Consider the following 20,219-nt stretch of genomic DNA (forward strand, 5'->3'; position numbering starts at 1 on the left):
GGGAGAAAATAGTTGCAAAGGATGCAAGAAACTAGAGTTTAATCTCCAAAATACTCAAACAGCTCAATACCAAAAAAGCAAACAACCCAATCAAAAAATGGGCAGGAGTTCCCTTTGTGGCTCAGTGGGTTAAGGACCCAATGCATCTCTGAGGATGTAGGTTCGACCCCTGGCCTCACTCAGTTGGTTAAGGGTTCAGCATTGCTGCAAGACACAGCAAAGTTCACAGATCTGGCTCAGATCCCACATTGCTGTGGCCATGACACAAACCCCAGCTGCAGTTCCAATCTGACCCCTAGACTGGGAACTTCCATATGCCACAGGTGTGGTCTGAAAAAGGGGAAATTAAAAAAAAAAAAAAAAAAAAAAGTCTACAAACAATAAATGCTGAAGAGTGTGTGGAGAAAAAAGGAACACTCCTACATTGTTAGTAGGAATGTAAATTAGTGCAACCACTATGGAGGACAGTATGGTGCTTCCTTAAAAAACTAAAAATAGAACTACCATATGATCCAGCAATCCCACTCTTCAATGTATCTCTGGAAAAGACAAAAGCTCTAATTCAAAAAGATACAGGTACCCCAGTGTTCGCTACAGCACTATTTACAATAGCCAAGACATAGAAGCAATCTAAGTACCCACTGACAGATGAATGGATAAAGAAAAGGTGGTATATCTATAAATGGAATATTACTCAGCCATTCAAAATGATAAAATGCCATTTGCAGCAACATGGATGGAACTAGACATTATCATACTAAATGAAGTAAGTCAGAGAAAGAAAAATATCACTTACATGTAAAATCTAAAAAAATGACACAGGAGTTCCTGTTATGGCTCATTGGTTAAAGAATCCGACCAGGAACCATGAGGTTTCAGGTTCTATCCCTGGCCTCACTTAGTGGGTTAAGGATCTGGCGTTGCCGTGAGCTGTGGTACAGGTCGCAGACACGGTGCAGATCTGGCATTGCTGTGGCTCTGGTGTAGGCTGGCGGCTACAGTTCCATTTAGACCCCTAGCCTGGGAACCTCCACATGCCATGGGTGCAGCCCTAAAAAGACAAAAATAATAATAATAAATAAATGATACAAATGAACTTATTTACAAAACAGAAACAGACTGACAGAAAACAAACTACAGTTGCCAACAGCGAAGGCAGGAGGGGAGGGATAAAAACAAAGTTTGGGACTAACAGATACACGCTATTATATACAAAATAGATAAACAACAAGAACCTACTGAATAGAACTGGGAACTATATCCAATATCTTATAACGACCTATAATAGAAAAGAATCTGAAAAAAAGAAGTGAATAACTCTTCTGTATACCTAAAAGTAACACAACATTGTAAATCAACCATACTTCAATTTTTAAAAAGGCAAGCTATCAGATCATGCAAAGTAGCTATTATAACCATGTGTAGCAACATGCACGGGAGGGATATGCATTTGAACAATGTTCATTTCTGAATGATACTATAAATGGATTTCATCCTCATATGCACCCATTTCTGTGATTTCCACAATACAAACATGCCTGATGAAGTACTGAGATGGAGAAGATCTAAAATGGATTCTGAGAAAACAGAATTTAAATAGGGAGAGGTGGCAAGAGGGGTAACAGAAAATGAGCACATTTCCTAGGGTTAGAAATGGTAAGAGCCAAGATCCATGTCACAGAGGCACCAAGCAGGAAGAGGGACTAGTTAAGAAACAAGGCCAGAGGTTCCCTTGTGGTACAGCAGGTTAAGGATCTGGCATTGCCATAGCTGTAGCACAGGCTCAATCCCTGGCCCAGGAAAAATTTCCATGTGCTCTGGATGAGGCAAAGAAAATGAATAAAAAAAAAAAAAAAAAAAGAAGAAAGAAAGAAAGAGAGAGACAAGGCCATTAAAGGGTCAAATTTAAGAGATCTGAAAAACAGGTCAGAATTTTTTTTTTCCCTTCGGCAACTCATGGGGAAGATTCAAAGCTAAATGAAGAAAGGCCAGGCCAGAGTTCCAGTCACTGTTGTGACTCAGCGGTAATGAACCCAACTAGTATCCATAAGGACACTGCTTCAATCCTTGGCCTTGCTCAGTGGGTTAAAGGATGCAGTGTTGGTGTGAACTATAGTATAGGTCAAACACGCAGCTTAGATCCTGAGTTGCTCAATTAGAAGAGTTCACAACAGTTCAGGCATCAAGCCCTGAACTATCTAAAATATGCAAAAGCAACAGATAAGGAATCCAGGTAATACCTGGTGAGAATCTGTGGCTTGGACTGGATGTGGGAGCAGAGACATGGAGACTAACGAATTTTAAGCTGGAGCAGAGCAGGCAGGAGGAAAATCACCACCTAAAATGAGAAAAGTCATTTTGATCATATTGGCTCTTCCAATCCAAGAGCATGGTATGTCTTTCCATCTATTTGTGTCATCTTTGATTTCTTTCATCAGTGTCTTATAGTTTTCAGAGTACAGGTCTTTTGTCTCTTTAGGTAGGTTTACTCCTAGGTATTTTATTCTTTTGGATGTGATGGGAAACGGGATTGCTTCCCCAATTTCTCTTTCTGATCTTTCATTGTTAGTATATAGAAATGCAGTCAATTTCTGCATATTAATTTTGTATCCTGCAACTTTGCCAAATTCGTGGATGAGCTCTAACAGTTTTCTGGTAAAGTCTTTAGGGTTCTCTAGGTATAGTATCATGTCATCTACAAATAGTGATAGTTTTACTCCTTCCTTTCCAATTTGGATTCCTTTTATTTCTATTTCTTCTCTGACTGTTGTGGCTAGGACTTCCAAAACTATGTTGAACAGTAGTGGCGAGAGCAGACATCCTTGTCTTGTTCCTGATCTCAGCGGGAATTCTTTCAACTTTTTACCATTGAGAATGATGTTAGCTGTGGGTTTTGTCACATATAGCCTTTATTATGTTGAGGTAGGTTCCCTCTATGCCCACTTTCTGAAGAGTTTTTATCAGAAATGGGTGTTGGATTTTGTCAAAGACTTTTTCTGTGTCTATTGAGATGATCATATGGTTTTTATTCTTGAGTTTGTTAATGTGGTGTGTCACACTGATGGATTTGTGGGTATTGAACAATGCTTGCATCCCTGGGATAAATCCCACTTGACGCTATCAAATTACCAAGGACATTTTTCACAGAACTCGAGCAAAATATTTTCAAGTTTGTTTGGAAGCACAAAAGACCCAGAATAGCCAAAGACATCCTGAAAAAGAAAAATGGAGCTGGAGGAATCAGGCTCCCGGACTTCAGACTATACTACAAAGCAACAATCATCAAAACCATATGGCACTAGCACAAAGACAGAAATATAAATCAGTGAAACAGGATAGAAGCCCAGAATTAAACCCACACACCTACAGCCAACTAATCTATGACAAAGGAGGCAAGAATATGCAATGGAGAAAAGACAGCCTCTTCCATCAGTGCTGCTGGGAAAACTGGACAGCCACATGGAAAAGAATGAAATTAGAACACTCCCTAACCATACACAAACATCAACTCAAAATGGATTAGAGACCTAGATATAAGACCAGACATTATAAAACTCTTAGAGGAAAACATAGGCCAAACACTCTCCGACATAAACAAAAGCAACATCTTCTCAGATCCACCTCTTACAGTAATGACAGGAAAAATGAAAATTAACAAATGGGATCTAATTAGACTTAAAAGTTTCTGCACAGCAAAGGAAACCCTAAACAAAACAAAAAGACAACCCACAGAATGGGAGAAAATCTTTGCAAATGAATCAACTGACAAGGGATTAATCTCCAAAATCTATAAACACCTTCTGTAGCTCAATACCAAAAAAACAAACAACCCCATCAAAAAGCAGGCAGAAGATCTAAACAGACAATTCTCCAAAGACGACATACACATGGCCAAAAAACACATGAAAAGATGTTCAACATCACTCATTATTAGAGAAATGCAAATCAAAACAACTATGAGGTACCACCTTACACTGGCCAGAATGGCCATCATCAAAAAGTCTACAAACAGTAAGTGCTGGAGAGGGTGTGAAGAAAAAGGAACCCTGTTACACTGTTGGTGGGAATGTAAATTTCCACAGTATGGAGATTCCTCAGAAAACTAAAAATAGAACTCCCATTTGATCCAGCAATCCCACTCCTGGGCATCTATCCAGAGAAAACTATGACTCGAAAAGACACATGTACTCTGATGTTCACTGCAGCACTATTTGCAATAGCCAAGACATGGAAACAACCTAAATATCCATCAACAGAGGGTTGGATAAGGAAGATGTGGTACATATACACAATGGAATATTACTCAACCATTAAAAGGAATGAAATACCGGCATTTTTAGCAACATGGATGGACTTAGAAATTATCATGCTAAGTGAATTCAGTCAGACAGTGAGACACCAACTGCTATCACTGACATGTGGAATCCAAAAAAAAAAAAGGACACAATGAACTTCTTTGCAGAACAGATACTGACTCACAGACTTTGAAAAATTTATGGCTTCCAAAGGAGACAGTTTGTGGGGTGAGGGGATGCGCTAGGGGTGTGGGATGGAAATCCTATAAAATTGGATTGTGATGATCATTGTACAACTATAAATGTAATAAATTCATTGAGTAATAAAAAAATTAAGTAAATAAATAAAATGAGAAAAGTCAGACTTGAAACAAAGTAAGCTTGTGTTGACTGAGGGACACACACCTAGGAATTTCGAGCATATCACTGAAACCACAGGACTAGCAGGACACAGACTATGGGGACAAGGCTCTGAGAGTCAACCACTGAGGGATCCAGGTCAGTGACAGATGTCCTCTCAAGAATGTTGCCAGTAAATCCTAGGTCTCAAGGGCCCTTTCAAAAGCCCAGCAAAGTCTTCACAGAGAAGCCCAGGCTGGCTCTATGGGGACTCTGATAGGAAAGGCTTGCTCCCAAAGGGCAAGAAGTCAAAAAGGACAGTTCAAGTCCTTCTGTACCAACAGTGGGTGCTCCTGAACACTATAACCTGGCAGGAGGAAAATGAGGAAGGCTTTTGTAGTGTACACTTTACACCTTTCAAATTCTCAACCATGCACATACCCCAAACGTCCAGGCAAAATAACATAATAGGAGTTCCCGTCGTGGCTCAGTGGTTAACAGATCTGACTAGGAACCATGAGGTTGCGGGTTCGGTCCCTGCCCTCGCTCAGTGGGTTAACGATCCGGCACTGCCGTGAGCTGTGGTGTAGGTTGCAGACGCAGCTCGGACCCCTCGTTGCTGTGGCTCTGGCGTAGGCCGGTGGCTACAGCTCCGATTCGACCCCTATCCTGGGAACCTCCGTATGCTGCAGGAGCAGCCCAAGAAATAGCAAAAAGACCAAAAAAAAAAAAACCATAATAAAGTTTAACTTTCTTTAAAAGGTCACTCAACTGAGTGGGCCCTATGCCATGCCCATGTTTGAGGCAAACAGCATAAGAACAAAGATCAGGGACTAGCAGGGTGAGCTGCCCAGTAGGGACCAGGTCTGCCCTGGCTGGCGCTGCACTTCCCCGCCCCCCCCTCCACCCCCTGCCAAGGCCAGCAAGCCTTGGAAGGCAAGAACCCCACCCAAGGCCAGGGACAAATCAGTATTCCTTCAAGGAGAGCCTGGCAAAATGACAGTCAAGAGTCAGGGTCACTGGGAGTTCTCGTCGTGGCACAGCAGAAATAAATCTGACTAGGAACAATGAGGTTTCAGATTCGATCCCTGGCCTAGCTCAGTGGCTTAAGGATCTGGCCTTGCTATGAGCTGTGATGCAGATGCAGCCGGATCCTGCATTGCTGTGGCTATGGTGCAGGCTGGCAGCTATTGCTGCAATTCGACCCCTAGCCTGGGAACCTCCATATGCCGTGGGTGTGGCCCTAAAAACCAAAAAAAAAAAAAAAAGAGTCAGAATCTTTATTCCAAACCAGAGATAGTCTGTAAGTGAAAGGCTGTACTCTATTACCCCCAGCAACCCAACAGGAAGGCAGGGGAGGCTGTCACAGCACAGGCAGCAGGTTAAGGAGCTGTATGCAGAAGAGTTACTCTGCAAGACCTCTGGATCCACCTATGTGGATCCTAGAAAAGACAGCAGAGTGCCCAAATCAGAAATACTGATGCCCAGTATTTTTTCAAACAGCATAAAAGGCAATTATCTGCACTGTGAAATTAATTACAAGAGTTATTTCAAAAGCTTCCCAGACACATTCAAGAGTATATGATTTCTACAGAGTTCCTGCTGTGGGTCAGCCGGATAAGAACCCAACATAATGTCCATGAGGATGTGAGTTCGATCCCATGCCTTGCTCAGTGGTTTAAGGATCCAGAAGCTGCAACACAGGTCACAGATGCAGCTCCAATTAGACCCTGGCCTGGGAACTTCCATATGCCTCAGGTGCAGCTATTAAAAAAAAAAAAAAAAAAAAGTGGCTCTGACAAAAGAAAATTATTTCTTCAAATCAGTGGAAGAAAGAATGGATTATCTGGAGCCAAAATTGACATGAACCCTGAACATTTTCCTCATGAGCAGAGACCCCTGCCCTCCTCTCAGAACTACCAAGACTGTATATAGCAGACCTTGGATTCAATGAATGTCCTAAAGTGTGTTGAATACTGAATGACTGATTCTTGCTAAAACAAACAGTTCTAATACTGAGTCACTGACCAGAAAGTATTTATTCTGAGCAGCCTTACATGCAGTCTAGAGTGAAGAACCTACACCTTACTGGGAATTCCTTTCAAGGATACCCAAGTGGCTGCTCCCAGAAGTGGACTTGAAATAAATAAATCCTCACTTTCCCAATAACTGGGAAAACTTGACCTAACCAAATTTTCTACCAAAAAAAAAAAAATTTCTCAGCTTCTCCACATTCACTGAGAAGGGATTTTATGTGAATATATATATACACACACACACACACACACACACACACACACACACATATATATATATATACATACACTTAAAAGATTTTGCTATTTTTTTTGATTTTGTAGTCATATAAGAAAAATATGTGATATTTGGGCATTTTTTCCTATCAAAGTCAATCAATGCAGAAGCTTTCACTATCTGTAAATTAAATCTGTGTCCTCGAAGACAATATTCATTAGTGAAAACAAATTAGAAAACCTTCATACTATTAACCACTCTGCATCTAACCAGCTGTGTTACCTTGAGCAAGAAAACTCTGGGCTTCGGGCATCCTCTGCTATAAAATAAGGACCCCTTGGAGTCTCCACAGCTCTAGGACGCAGGTTCCACCCCAGACTGGCAGAGCTCATTAAAAGACCCCCTGTTGAAGTTTTCATTGTGGCTCAGCAGTAACAAACCCAACTGGTATCCATGAAGAGGTGGGTTCGATCCCTGACCTTGCTCAGTGGGTTAAAGATCAGCATTGTCCTGAGCTATGGTGTAGGTCAAAGACTCAGCTCAGATTCAGCGTTGCTATGTGGGATAGGCCAGAAGTTACAGTTCTAATTTGACCCTTAGCTTTATGCCACATGTGCAGCCCTAAAAAAAAAAAAAAAAAAAAAATCCTGAAACTGTGGCTCAGATCTGATCCCTGGCCTGGGAATTCCATATGACTTGGGATGGTCAAAAAATAAAAAATAAGGACCCTTATAATCCCTTCTAGTTCTAACATCTGAAGAGAATAACAATATTTTAAAAGATGTTAAATGCTAATGAAATATCACAAATTTATGCAAACAAAACATTTTAAACAAAATTAGCTTTCTGAAAAAAACTATAAGTCATAAAATGGGAAGTAATTGAGTTTTTAAAATAAAATTATACTGTTTGGCGTTCTTGTCGTGGCTCAGCAGTTAATGAATCTGACTAGCATCCATGAGGATCCAGGTTTGATCCCTGGCCTCGTTCAATGGGTTAAGGATCTGGCACTGCCATGAGCTGTGGTATAGGTCGCAGATGCAGCTCAGATCCCGCGTGGCAGTGGCATGGGCCAGCAGCTACAGCTCCAATTAGACCCCTAGCCCAGAAATCTCCATATGTCACTGCTGCGGCCCTTAAAAAAAAAAGGCAAAAACAAAAAAAAACCTTTCGTCTTCTCTTCCTATTTAAGTCTAAGAACCAATGTTAAGGTTTACTGATTTTTTTTCAACACCCAAACCATTTTTCAATGCAAAAAAAAAAAAAAGTTTTTAAAAATACATTTCTCCTACATCTGAAGTAGTTACAGCTCTGAAAACAAGATTTTATTATTTCAGTAGTTCACTCTTAAAGTCTATTAGAAAACCATATTTAATGACTCACCATTGTTCTAAAATACAGCTAGTGTATAAAGAGAAGATAACTGCATGTAGCAACATTCCTTCTACAGTTAACATTTGACTGTTATTCCAAGCACTGAAAAATTCAGCAACAAAATGAACTGAAAAGATAGGTCATAGAAGGTCAAGCCCTGTCTATAAAACTTTCCTTAAAAGGTAATAAATAGGAAAAGCCTACTCCAAACTTATTAACTTCAATATTTACTCATCTTCCAAGAGTGGAAGGTGAATATTAAAGTCTCTTTTTCTATGAAACTATATTTCAACCAGAAACAACACTAGCTAACATATTGTTACAATGTGACAATGCCTGCCCTACATTTGTAACATGCATACTCATTTAATCCACATGAATGAATATCCTCCGAGCACATGCTATTTTTTAATCACGGCAGCTGTTTTAGAGATGGACAAACAGAGGGTTTTACACAAGTTAAGCGATTTGCTGCTCAAAGGTACATAGCTTCTCCTTGGTAGAGTCCAGGCTCAAAACAGATCTAGCTAATTCTTAAGCCCTACTCTTAAAACCATAGTCTTCAGTTCAACTTTAAACTCCCCTTTCTAAATGATGTCACTATTTCCTCTCCATACTGGTGTCATCAATCTAGAAAGGAAGCCTTGAAATGAGTAAAGCTCTAGTTTAAATAACACTCCAGCATCTAGGTAGACCAGAAAAATCCTTCATTCTAACCTCCAAAACGAAGTCTCATGAAGTGCCAACCCAATCATAAATTTTAAGATCTTGATCTTTTGGCCCACATTCCATTCTTTTCTTTCCTAAACTCCATTAGGAAAACATGGATGGGTGGGAAGCTTAAATTCCAAGTTTCTTGTTTGGCAACAATATTGTGCTTTGGGACTTTAAAATTATAAGCATGGTTCCCAGAGGAAAACATTTCCTTTATTAGCAATTGGCTTTGACAATTCCATTCTAGGATGCTAAATATAACAAAATACCTTCTGACTTTTACAATAAACATATTCTCCAGATTACTTTGAAACTAACCATTGTCTGTTTATTTACAAGACATTTTGCAACAAGTTAAGCAACTATAACTTTTTTTTTAAATCTTTCAAATTTGTTCCAGTTCTTTTAATGAATTGATCTGACATTGTTTTCTGAATTCTTCTATTATGAAATAAGAAAGTTCCCATTTCACCATGTATTTCCCTAAAAGATATCCATTTTATTATTTCTAATTTTCTTAAATCGTAACCCAAGAATACCAGCAAAGATTTCTGACAGGAAGTTTTTCATACTGTAGAAAAGCCTAATTTTAAAACTTTAAACACATTCATCAAAGACAAATATAATATTCTGCAGTTCTTAAAATGTATCTTTATTATTAAAAATCCCATGCATGACAATTCAGAAATAGTCAGTGAGAGGCCAACTGCCTTGTTCTGGGCTAATGGACTACATCAGGCTTTTAACAGAATGCAGTAGCTACTGTGTTTAGGGAACAACAAGCACTTAGTGCACCTCAGAGCCCCAGGCATTCTGTCATCACATAAACAGTGTAAGCACAGTTGTAAATAAACAAATAAATAAATAATAAGGTACCTTTAGTTGGATAGCTCCTCTTACCCTCCCTACCTAAAACAAGGAACAGGGAAGTATTTAAGGATGAATTGGCAGTTTTGTCTTGGGGAGATGGATCCAAGTAGTTGGGTGGGAAGGGTAGAAAATTTATGTTTCACCTCATAACCTCATGAGTTTTGGGTGTGCAGGTTTGCTTGTTTTTACCATGAAGTATGTCTAATTTTTACAAATAGCTTTTCAAAAATATAGCCCACTAGTTAATCATGCTTTCTTTTTTCTCCCTCTTCTCATACCTTCTAAAAATCATGAAGTCTCAGTCAACATCAAGTCTGATCTCTCTGAAAAGTTCTTGCTTTTTCACTTTTTAAAGTTTTATTGAAGTACAGTTGATTTACAATGTTGTGATAATTTCTGCTCTACAGCAAAGTGATTCAGTTATTCATGTAAGCTCTTAAACAGGGCTACACAGTCTCCAGAATATCTGGAACCCCCCCAACAGGCATATACAGGCTAGGGACAGAGCTCTTCCAGGCCAAACAAGGACATTTAATAGGAATATTAGAGACTTCCAAGTACCTTGTCTCTGTAAGTGACTCCTTTTTTTTTTTTTTTTGTCTTTTTGCTATTTCTTGGGCCGCTCCTGCGGCATATGGAGGTTCCCAGGCTAGGGGTTGAATCAGAGCTGTAGCCACCGGCCTACGCCAGAGCCACAGCAATGCGGGATCCGAGCTGCGTCTGCAACCTACACCACAGCTCACGGCAACGCCGGATCGATAACCCACTGAGCAAGGGCAGGGACCGAACCCACAACCTCATGGTTCCTAGTCGGATTCGTTAAGTGACTCCTAAACTTGCACCCAAGCCCTAAATTTTCTCCAAAACATATTCTAAAAATCATTATGGAGAGTTTTAAACAAAACTGTTTAAAATCCCTTATCTTTCACCCAAAACAGTCCTTCCAGTGTAATTGCTCTCTTGACACCCTGACACTAAATCTTGTGCTTTTTTTCCTCCCTGCCATCTCCCTAATGTTCCTTTCCTCCAGTTATCAAAAACAAAAAGCTCATGAATGGTACTATAGGCCGGGTGTAGGGCAACAAGGATGGGTGGGAACAGCTGTCCCAGCCAAATAATTCAGGTGGAAATGTGATGGCAGATCTTCCAATTATCCAAGACAAGGAATAAATTCGGATTGTTGGGGGAAACGCTCTGGTTTTTAATGCAACATAGGGACCAAAGAAAACATCTGTAGGTCACCAGTTGGCAACCTGTGAGTTAACCAGTCTCTTTCATTCTGGTCCACGCTCCCTCAGTCCATTCTACACATCACTGTCAGATCAATTTACCAAAAGCACTGCTCCTGATCACTGCTAACTCCAGGCTAACTACCACGAAGTTTATACTGTCATAACGTCCAAAGTAACAACCACTCACCTTTCTCAAGTCCCCTACCTTTTACTTCAATCAAAGGAGTCTAGCCCCTCATCCCTCACCCAGCTATGTCCCTGCCAAGATGGCCTCTTTTCTACCCTCCTCTTCTACCCCATCAACGCCCACATTTGAAGCAAGATACAAGCCTTCTATTGGGAATATACACACGAGTTAAAGAAACGTCTCTGCTTAAAATCAAGAGATTTAACCTAAAGCTAACAGAAGGGATCTAAACTTCCGAACAAGCAAATCCCATGGCCTTGTCTTGATACACCCCCCACGTCCAAGAAACATTTTAATGGAGAGCAGAGGTCACGCTCAGAGGAGTCTTTGCGGGGTCTCCACGTCTTCACACCCAGGAAGGCCTTGGGGAGGTGGAGGGCTGGTGGGGTACCCTCAACCAGCCCTGGGAGGCAGGTGGACGTGCGCAACCCCTCGCGCGCTCCTTCCCGCGCCCCAGAGATACTACCCCCAACCGGACTCCAGAGCCAGGTCCCCAGGACCCCGACCTGCTGAACCCTGGCGCGCGCACCGCGGGGCTCCGCAACCAGGACCCTCCGCGCCGACCAGGCCAGGGGGCGCCGGCGGCCGCTCCAGAGTCAGATGGAGAGATGACCCCTCTGCGCGCTCCCCTCACGGACCTCCGGGGGACGCCGCTGCCCAGCCGCGCCCACCCGATGCCCAAGCTGCCGCTACCTTGTCCTCGGGCGGTGCGTCCGGGTCGTGGACCACCCTCTGCCTTAGTTCCGTCATGCTGGAGACAGCGGTGCTAGGTCGCCGCGAGCTAGTACCGCAGCCGCTGGGGCCGGCAGCTCAGCGCTCCAGCCCCGCCTCGGCTGAGCAGCGCGCGGCTCCGCAGCGGCTCCCAGGCCCCACGGCAGCCCGGCCTGCAGTCCTGGAACTCGGCCCCGCCCGGTGCTGCAGCCGCCCTTTCACCCGGGCGGAGCGCAATCAGCCTCCTCAGCCCTGGCCCGCTAGCTCCTTCTCTCGGGAGGGCCCCGCAACCAGCGCGCAGGCGCACCGCCGCCATCATGGCCACAGACATCCACCAATGGCGCGAACCCGTCAGAGAGGAGGGGCGCTGGGGGCGGGGCAAGCAGAGCGGGATGGAGGGGCGTGCCCTGGATATCATCATGAGGGGGCGGGGAAAGGCGTGCGTGTCCGAGAGAGACTAGCCAATGGGAGCTCAAGAGCTGGTACCCTAGGTCCTAGAGGTAACAGGTAGGGGCGGTGGGTGGCAGCTCCTAGGCTCCAGCCTGTCTTGTGCTTGCTCACCTCGGCTTCCTGTCCTCTGTAGCCGGGGCCCTTCCCTTGCACAGTTAAGTAGTTAGGGTCTGAGGGGAAAAGCCTGGGAAGTCCACCTGTGTTAGAGAAGGAGCTCAAGCCAAACTTTAGCCTGCCTCGCCTTGCCAAGTTATCTTCTACCACTTACTGAGCGTTAATTATATGCTGGGCATTATACTATGTAATCTTTTTAATTTATCCCATTTAATCTGCACAACACTTGGAAGTGGATATGATTTCCATTTTACAGATAAGACTTAACAGTTATTCAGATTTCTTTTCTGTCATCCCCTTTTTTGGACAGGAATACTGACTACTTTGTTCACATCCTGATCCCCTATGTACCTGACATACCTGTTCAATAGATTTAAAGTTTCTCCTAAAGGAAAATGATTTAGCCAAGGTCTCATGGCTAAAAATTGTCCACTGAGATTCAGAACACAGATTTGTTTGTGCCTACTCTAACCACTGTACTGATTCCTGCCCTTCCTAAATTCATTGTTAATATCTGTTACTCAAGCATTGCCTTCAGCGGTTTCTGTTTACTGCCTTGTAAATGATATAAAACAACTTTAAAATGGGGTCTCTTCCCTTAAGCATATTGTTGTTGAAGAGAGAAATATGCACACACGGGAGCTGCAATTTTGTATTGGCAATTTTTTTTTTTTGTCTTTTTGCTATTTCTTGGGCCGCTCCCGCGGCATATGGAGGTTCCCAGGCTAGGGGTCGAATCGGAGCTGTAGCCACTGGCCTACGCCAGAGCCACAGCAACGCAGGATCCGAGCCGCGTCTGTGACCTACACCTCAGCTCACGGCAACACCAGATCGTTAACCCACTGAGTAAGGGCAGGGATCGAACCCGCAACCTCATGGTTCCTAGTCGGATTCGTTAACCACTGCGCCACGACGGGAACTCCTGTATTGGTAATTTTGACGTGCGCCGTGGGGTTTGGGAAAATAGTGAGAATTCTGACAAGGGCATTATATTTTCTTGTCGTCTATGAAAGTATATTCAGAAAGCACAGTTTAATTACCAGGGTTTATAACTCCCTACAGTTTGGCCCAAACCTTTTATCCATTGCACTCAGCCCTCACGAGCTAATGGAGCTCAGGCCAGGTGCAATTCTGAAGTCACTACTGTAGTAAACAGGGATCAGGTGTTCAGACTTCTGGAAGTAAAAGCTTTAGAGCCTCTCCCTCAAATGCAGACAGAAATTAAAAGTAAAATATCCCCCACACACGCCTCCAGCCAGAAAGAGGATTTTGTTCTTTTACATTATCCTACACCTCCTCCTCTACCCCTGATTTTTGTCTTCTATTCCTCATAATAGCTCTTCCCTCTAGGGTCATTTCTCCCAGGCTTGTGACATATCTTGTATATGGTGCTTTCCTTGCATTCCTTCTCCTATTTTTAAATTAGTGCAGGTAATAGACATAAGAATTTTAGTCCCTGGAGCATGCAGGCTGACTGCAAGCTCAGCATGTGGGCAAATATTGCCGTAATTATTATCATTCTATAATAATAATTAAAAAACCTCCCACCTTCTTCTTTATTTGAAAACTGCATTGGTACAAGTGACCAGAAATTTCTTTGGTTCCCTGAATAGTGTTTTTCCTCTCTTAGAGGGGAAGAATTCTTGAAACAATACATTCTTTTTAAAATTTTCTTGATCTGCTTTTTCTCATCCTACATATTGCCTTTCTAGTGCTTAGTCTGACAAGTGTTCTCAGATAGCTAAAACTTCTAATTCAGTTTAATGAGATGACATGCAAAATGGAATTGAGAATGGGCTATGCAGAATTGTCTAATTTCTTAAAGTTTAAAAAATGCAGGAGTTCCCACAGTGATGCAGTGGTGTTAAGGGTCCAGTGTTGTCTCTGCAACATCGAGTTCTATCTCCAGCCTGATTCAGGGGGTTAGGGATCTCGAGTTGCCACAGCTGCGTGGGTTACAGGTACTGCTCAGATTCAATCCCTAGCACAAGAACTTTCACGTGCGGCAGGTGTGACCAAAAAAGAAAAAATAAATTGCAAAACCTGCACTCCCACATACTTGTAGACCTGTTATACACACAGTCCATCTAAACTAAAATTTCAGTCTTTTCTCTGGCAAACCACAGGGCTTACTTTTTCAAACTAATAATCTACATGGAGGCACAGGTGGCTTTAAGAAAAAATATTCATCAATTGATCACACATGCCAAAACAGTGCTTTTCTGTCCTGACTATTTATTAGAATTCACTGGGAAGCTTCTAAAACTTCCAATAGAGGACCCATCCTAGACCAACTAAATAAGAACCTCTAAAGATGGCCACTAGAGGAAACAGGTTTTTTTGTTTTGGTTTGTTAAGCTCCCCAGGATAGTCATGTGCAGCTAGGATTGAGACTCACTTTAATATATCTCCTTGTAAAGAAATTTGCCAAAAAATATATTAAAGAGTTTATAGCATTTATATCTCCCAACATGCAGTAACATTTTCTGATCAACAATATATGCTTGATAAAGAAAGTGTTGGAAATGCAGAATATACTGTTAATATGTATATCATTGCCTTTTATTCTATTTTATGTGTACCATACACTCAGATATAATAATTTTAGAAAATTGGGATTCTTGTTTATACTACTTCATAGCCCAACTTTTTAACATTAAATGCCCTTTGAGAATGGTACTTGAAAGGCTGTATAATATTTCGTCTTATAGATTTTTTACCACAATTTACCTAACAAAGACCATATTGCTAGACCTCAAGATTATTTCCAATTTCAGAGGAATTGTTAATAATTCTATAAGAAACATTCTTAAACAAGATTTATCTTGGTAAATACTTCTGATTATTTCTCTAGGAAAAAAATTCAGAGTTCCCATAGTGGCTCACTGGAAGCGAATCCAACTAGTACCCATGAAAACATGGGTTCACACCTGGCCTTGCTAGGTGGGTTAAGGATCCAGTGTTGCCTTGAGCTGTGGTGTAGGCTGTAGACGCGGCTCAGATCCCGTGTTGCTGTGACTGTGGCATGGGCCAGCAGCTACAGCTCCTATTTGACCCCCAGCCTGGGAACCTCCATATGCAGTGGGTGCAGCCCTAAAAACACACACACACACACACACACACAAATTGTGTTGAATTTTTTTGTCAAAGAATAAAATTCTAGGCTTTGCATACACATTTCCAAATTCCCACCAAAAAAAATAGTTCATGAAAAATTAGTTCATGAATCTTCGGTTCATGAAAGTGCTTACTTCCTTACATCCTTCCTAAGAAATGGGTGTTAATACCATTTTAATTTATTTAGTAGGTTAAAATTCTATCTCCCTTTATATTCCTTTGCTTATTAATATTCCTAACCATTTTTCATACATTTACTAAGACTGGACCTTCAGCACTGGAAGCCAGAGACCTCTGGCTTTCTGTTTAGATGCACAGAGTTCCCTTTTAATCAGTTTGAAATGAGTTCTCTGTCATGGAGACAAAGTATACTAACACAAGTTACTAACACAAGTTTGTTTGTTTGTTTTTTGTGTTTTTGCCTTTTCTTGAGCTGCTCCTGCGGCATATGGAGGTTCCCAGGCTAGGGGTTGAATCGGAGCTGTAGCCACCAGCCTACGCCAGAGCCACAGCAATGAGGGTCTGCAACCTACACCCCAGCTCATGGCAACGCTGGATCCTTAACCCACTGAGCAAGACCAGGGAGGGAACCTGCAACCTCACAGTTCCTAGTCGGATTCGTTAACCACTGAGCCAAGACGGGAACTCCCTAACCCAAGTTTTGAGGCACACCAAAGTCTTAAAAACTTTTGTAGTCATTCCTCATGGTATTTTTTTAAGATTTTTTTTTTTTATTATTATTGTAGTTGATCCTTACGGGTTTTTTGTTTGTTTTTTGTTTTCTTTTTATGGCTGGAAGTTCCTGGACTAGGGGTTGAATCCGAGCTGCAGCTGAGACCTGCCTGCAGCACAGCAACACCAGATCTGAGGTACATCTGCAACCTACACTGTAGCTTGCAGCAATGCCAGATCCTTATCCCACTGAGCAAGACCAGGGATCAAACTCACATCCTCAGAGAGACAGTGTCATGTTCTTAACCTGCTGAGCCACAAAAGGAACTCCCTTAGGTTTTATTTATTTGTTTTACTTTTATGTTAAGAAACCCACAGCAAGATCTCTTAAATATTTAGCAAAATACTATTCAATATCTTATTGGATTTACATTTATTTGAATTTTAATTATTGAATCTATCTTGAATCTATTTTGGTGAATAGTTATTAGGAAGAGTTTATTCCTTTCTAGAAGGTTAACCAATTTTTTGATCATAATTTAATTTATTCTTTTTTTTTTTCTGTCTTTTTAGGGCCACACCCACAGCACATGGAGGTTCCTAGGCTAGGGGTCAAATAGGAGCTGTAGCTGCTGGCCTATGCCAGAGCCACAGCAATGCGGGAGATGAGCTGTGTCTGTGACCTACACCACAGCTCACAGCAATGTGGAATCCCTGACTCACTGAGCTAGGCCAAGGATTGAACCCAAAACCTTATGGTTACTAGTCGGGTTTGTTAACCATTGAGCCACAATGGAATGCCTTCATTCTTTTTCTCACTGATCAAAATAGCAAATGCTTTACCAGATGCTAAATTGATCCTCTTAAAATAGAAATTGTCTCATGTCAAATGCCTTATTTTGATAACTTTCCCTTTCACTTATGGAGGGTTTGTAAAGTGCTTTAAGATTTCATTCTTGTCTCTCTTCGCAACTTCAACTTATACCACTCTTTCCATTGTTTAGTGTGTTTCAGATCCATCAATCTTTGAGTTCTATTACGTCGATAAAATGGGGGAAAATATTTATAAAAAACTTGGAGGAGTTCCTTTGTGGTGCAGTGGATTAAGGATCTGTTATTGGCACTGCTGCTGCTCAGGTCACTGGTGTGGTGCGGACTTGCTTCCTGGCTTAGGAATTTCTGCATGCCATGGGCATGGCAAAAAAGTTAATAAAATAAAAAATAAATTAAAAAACGTAAAACTCCAACAAAATTTTGAATTCTAAAAGAAACTGCTATCTGAACACCATCTAAGAATGCTGTCCTTTTTACATGTTATACTTTCAGCCTAGAATACTCTTTCTTCTGCTCTTCAAACAGAAAGTTTCTACCTTCTCGGAAAGGTCTTCTCTGACCACAGATCATAGCCATTCTTAGGTCATTTCACCTGATCAAGTGTATTGTTGGTACCACATGGGTGAAGTTTAATTGCCATTTAAAATGCCTTTAAATGGAGAACACTTTGATTTGGCATTAAACCAAAATGTTAGTATGTAAGTACAAAGCACAGAAAGAGAGTAGCAGAGTATACATTTGTTATTAGTGAAGCAAATGTTCCTCACTGGAGGAATGAATATATTCCACAATTTTTGCAAAGGAACTGAGACACTAAAGGGACCTAGAAAGAAAAATACCCTCAAATGGATACAACTGTTCTATTAAAATGTATGCAAAAGGATAGTTGATCACACATAAATGAGTGGTAGGGACTTGGACTAAATTCCAGAGACAACATAGCACCCTTAGGAATGCTATATCATCTCCACCTTTGACAACAAAGATGATGTATGGAAAAACAGCAGTATCTGCAACTGAGTGGGAAACTGAATGTGAAGAAAAATTAGGAATGCTTTAACAAATAGATACATAGCATGTATATTATGGGCAAGAATTATATATGATACAATTTTTGGGGGGGGGGGTCTTTTTAGATTAGGGCTGCACCTGAAGCATATGGAAGTTCCCAGGCTAGGAGCTGAATGAGAGCTGTAGCTGCTGGCCTACACCACAGCCACAGCAATGCCAGATACATGCCACATCTGTGACCTACACCTTAGCTCATGGCAACGCCAGATCTTTAACCCACTGAGCAAGGCTAGGGATCGAACCCAAGTCACGGACACTAGTCAGATTCGTTACTGATGAGCCACTACAGGAAATCCATGATATAAATGTTTCTAAAAGTCCAAAATTCTTGGAGTTCCCATCCTGGCAGCAGGAAGAAATCTGACTGCGATCCATGAGGATGCAGGTTTGATCCCTGGCCTCACTCAGTGGGTTAAGGATCTTGTATTGCCATAAGCTGTGGTGTACGTCGAAGATGTGGCTTGGATCCCACATTGCTATGGCTGTGGTGTGGGCCAGGAGCTATAGCTCCGATTTGACTTCTAGCCTGGGAACCTCCATATGCCACAGGTGTGGCCCTAAAAAAGCAAAAAAAAAATTTTTTTTTAAGTCAAAAATTCTTCCAATAATTACAAAATAGAAATTCTAAATGATAAATCATATGATAGTTTGACATTTTATTTTCTTTCTTGTGCTACATAAAATAATGGGGTATCTTAAAACTGAAGGTATCTTAAGTTCAATGAAATAGATCCATTTAATAGAAATGCTAGAGGGAGATAATAGAAAAAGGCAATTTTCAAAGTCATAATGGTTAAAAATATTCTAGACATGATGATATGCATGAATCTTCTGACTGAGGAACACAAAATTCCCTGAACAGGATAAATAAAACTAAATCCATACCTAGATATATGGTAGAAAAACTAAAGAATTCTACAGACCAATGTAAAATATTAGAAGCAACTAAAGAGAAATGCTGTAAACAAGAGCAAAAAAGAAACAAAGGGGGATATTTACAATAGGGAAATGATTAATACATGATGTGTTCCTTTTAATCAATAAGAAAAAGACAGTTTAATAGAAAAATATAAGCATGTAATGGTCAAATATGTGACAGGAGCTCCCACTGTGGTTCAGCGGGTTAAGAACCCAACTAGTATCCATAAGGATGTGGGTTCAGTCCTTGGTCTCAGTGGGTTAAGATCCTGCATTGCTGCAAGCTGTGGCATAGGTTGCAGGTGCATCTCAGATCTGGCATGGCTGTGGCTGTGGTGTAGGTCAGCAGCTGTAGCTCCTATTCAATCCCTAGTATGGAAACTTCCATATGCCACAGGTGTGGCCCTAAAAAGAAAAAAAATATATGAAAACTATCTAACCTGTACCAATCATTTAATGTGCAAATTGCATATTAAATATTGACTTTTTCGCACAAATGAGCACAATTTCTTTAAAAATGAGGTTGCTAATACCCACAGAAAAATTAGGGGAGATGAGCAGGCTCATAGTCCTGGCTATAACATAAATTGAAATCTTTTAGAAGTCAGTTTAGTAACACATTCATCAAAATTTTCATGTATATGCTCTTTGATCCAGCAATACTACCTCAAAGACTTGCCCGAATTACAAGAAATTGGTAAATCTTTTTTTAAAGAGATGATGATGTAGAAAAGAAGTACGTGGCATAAAATTAAACATACTTTATTAAGTATTTTGCATAAGTGTTTACAGTATAAACCGTTTTTTTGTTTTTTGTTTTCAGGGCCGCGCCCGAGGCATAGGGAAGTTCCCAGGCTGCGGGTAGAATACAGGGTAGGATACGAGCTACAGCTGGTGGCCTATGCCACAGCAACTCCAGATCCAAGCCGCGTCTGTGACCTACACCACAGCTCACGGCAACGCCGGATCCTTAACTCACTGAGCAAGGCCAGGGATCGAGCCGCAACCTCATGGTTCCTAATTGGATTGTTTCCACTGCGCTACTAGGGGAACTCCCTGAATTTTGTT

The 20,219-nt window shown here is 41.3% G+C and overlaps 1 protein-coding gene across 1 annotated transcript in view; it reads right to left on the bottom strand.

The window, feature by feature from the left end:
- CDS2 (CDP-diacylglycerol synthase 2) overlaps positions 1 to 12,262 on the bottom strand; it is a 65,959-nt gene extending 53,697 nt beyond the window's left edge. Inside the window, exon 1 of the mRNA XM_047771712.1 lies at positions 11,958 to 12,262. Within this exon, the coding sequence (XP_047627668.1) occupies positions 11,958 to 12,014 (57 nt within the window). The 5' untranslated portion in view covers positions 12,015 to 12,262. The remainder of the gene's footprint in view (positions 1 to 11,957) is intronic.
- Positions 12,263 to 20,219: the final 7,957 nt, after the last annotated feature.

The sequence above is a fragment of the Phacochoerus africanus genome, chromosome 3 (assembly GCF_016906955.1).
Source record: "Phacochoerus africanus isolate WHEZ1 chromosome 3, ROS_Pafr_v1, whole genome shotgun sequence".
NCBI classification, from domain to species: domain Eukaryota; kingdom Metazoa; phylum Chordata; class Mammalia; order Artiodactyla; family Suidae; genus Phacochoerus; species Phacochoerus africanus.